The 2,271-nt window shown below is 43.7% G+C and overlaps 1 protein-coding gene across 1 annotated transcript in view; it reads right to left on the bottom strand.

Annotated features, from left to right (window-relative positions):
• Positions 1-700, bottom strand: part of Kctd3 (potassium channel tetramerization domain containing 3) — a 48,636-nt gene extending 47,936 nt beyond the window's left edge. The window contains exons 1-2 of the mRNA XM_029564369.1: positions 619-700; positions 66-196 (exon numbers count right to left, since the gene is read on the bottom strand). Coding sequence (XP_029420229.1) covers positions 66-196; positions 619-700 — 213 coding nt within the window. The remainder of the gene's footprint in view (positions 1-65; positions 197-618) is intronic.
• Between the last annotated feature and the right edge of the window lie 1,571 nt (positions 701-2,271).

The raw sequence follows: 2,271 nt of genomic DNA, 5'->3' as shown, positions 1-2,271 counted from the left end.
CGCCTCGTCCCTCGCCGCCCGCGGCCTCCGCCTCCCGCGGCCTACAGGCCGCCGCCTCTTCTCACCGCCCGGTCGGCCCCGCCATGGAGGCCGCCGCAGCCCGCCCCCGAGGAAGGGGCCCCGCGCGGGACAAAACGCCGCAGCGCTAGCGCTTCGCGGCCACGGAGCGATGGGCGGGGCCGGAGCAGGGGTGGGCCTGGGAGGGGAAGCCCTGGATCAGCCTCCACCTGTCAGATTGGCGTCTTTCCTGTCCACCTTCCACAGATTTGGGACAGGAGAGAAAACTTGCTAGAAGTAGGCTGAGCTGCGCTGGAGGGATGGCGCAGGGGTTAGCGCGCTGCCTGCTCGTGCAGAGGACCAGAGTCGTGGTTCGACTCCCAGCACCCACATAATAGCTAACAACTGTGTGTAACTCCAGTACCAGGGGATCCGATACCCTCTTCTGATCTCCACGTGCACTTACATGTATGCAGGCAGTACATCATACACATGAAAATTTTAAAATTGAAAATACATAGTTTTTTAAAAAGTAGTTTAAGTTGGAGTCCGAATGAAGATTCGGTGATTATTTAAGAAATTAAACACCTTCGAACGCTTACTGAAAGGCCCAGACCTTACCCTCTTTAAAGCATGTTCTTCCACAGGGTTTTACATCATCAGAAGAAACAAAAAGTTTGGGTTGTGCAATGGCCTGCAACATGTTTCTAGACTGTTGTTAGGAGCCACTCAGTTTTATTTCATTGTTTAATAATTCACTTGTGTTTCAACATTATATATTGGAACCCAAAGCCTTCATGACTGTATATGACACACACACACACACACACGCACACACGTACACACCTGTGTTTTGTGCTTGCTGGGTACCACCTAGCAAAGGCCCCAATACCTAAAATGTACTTTTAAAAGCCTAGTATGACTATGTGTGTGATGTCAGTCAGCTAACAGAAACAGTATATTGTATTTCAAAGGTCTGCTGTAATTTGTCAAGCTAAACTCAGCACAAATAGTCTTAGAGTTTTGCCATAAGAGTTGAAACTGGGCTGGGCGTGGTGGCACACGCCTTTAATCCCAGTACAATCCCAGCACTCGGGAGGCAGATGCAGGCAGATCTCTGTGAGTTCAAGGCCACCTGGTCTACATAGTGCGTTCCAGGCCAGCTAGGGCAACAGGGAGACTCTGTCTCCAAAAAAAAAAAAAAAGACCAAAAGACTGTCCCATGTGTTCCTTTGCTAATAAACTCTATTCTAATGGCAAAAAAAAAGACCAAAAAGAACAATAAAAAGAATTGAAACTGACGACCGACATGATGATAAAAACTTGTTTTTGTTCTAGTAATAAATTTTTAAAAATTCTGTGATCAAATATGTCACTGATACAACATAGTTTCTCCAGATTTGACTTAAAAGAGGAGCACCAAATGTGGTGCCTTGTCATCCCAGCACTTGGTAGGGAGGTAAATGAACGAGGGTCAGGACTTCAAGTCTCAATTACACAAAGAGTTCGAGGCCCACCTAAGATACAAAAGACTGTGTCTCAAAAAGTAAAAGAAACAACACAAAAACAAATAAAAACAAAAACCCAGGAGGATAGCAGTTTTTACAGGTATAACACAAATATTTTTAACCCCAGCTAATGATGATAAGATCAAAATAGCAGCTAATCTGTGATAACTGAGTTGTTTAGATATTTTCTCATTTTTTGTCTTTACAACTATTATCACTGTTTTACCACAAGGATTTTTGTTTTACTGTTTTCTCATACTAGGGATTAAACCCAGAACTTCATACACACTAAGCAAACTTTCTACTACTCAGCTGCATCACCAGCCTTGACACTATTTTAAAAATAGAAAACTGAGGCTTAAAAGCATCTGAAATTTTGCTCATATCTGGCAAATGGCAAGGTAGGAATTTGTGAGCAGGCAGTTTGAATCCAGGTCTGCTGTTAGCCACCCATAAGGACTACATGGGACCTCACATCTTCATATTGGGACGGTAAGTAACAGTTCAGATTAAGACAGGAACACACTAAGAATCCTCCCTATTTTAAAGAGCTAGCTACCCTTGCTCTAACCCATAATATCTGACTCTACTAGGTTTTGAAAGTTTGATATTGAACTTGCAGATAACAGTTAGAAGGCAAAAGTAGCCATCTAATTTTCCTCAGGCACATATCCTGGAAGAATGTCAAAGCGCGTTTGTTACCAGCTTTCCACCTTAATGAACTCAAGAAGCAACACAGAATAGGTCATAAATATTTTTAGCTTAT

The sequence above is a fragment of the Nannospalax galili genome, unplaced genomic scaffold (genome assembly GCF_000622305.1).
Source record: "Nannospalax galili isolate Female #2095 unplaced genomic scaffold, S.galili_v1.0 scaffold657, whole genome shotgun sequence".
NCBI classification, from domain to species: Eukaryota; Metazoa; Chordata; class Mammalia; order Rodentia; family Spalacidae; genus Nannospalax; species Nannospalax galili.
This window is presented reverse-complemented; position numbering and strand designations above follow the sequence as displayed.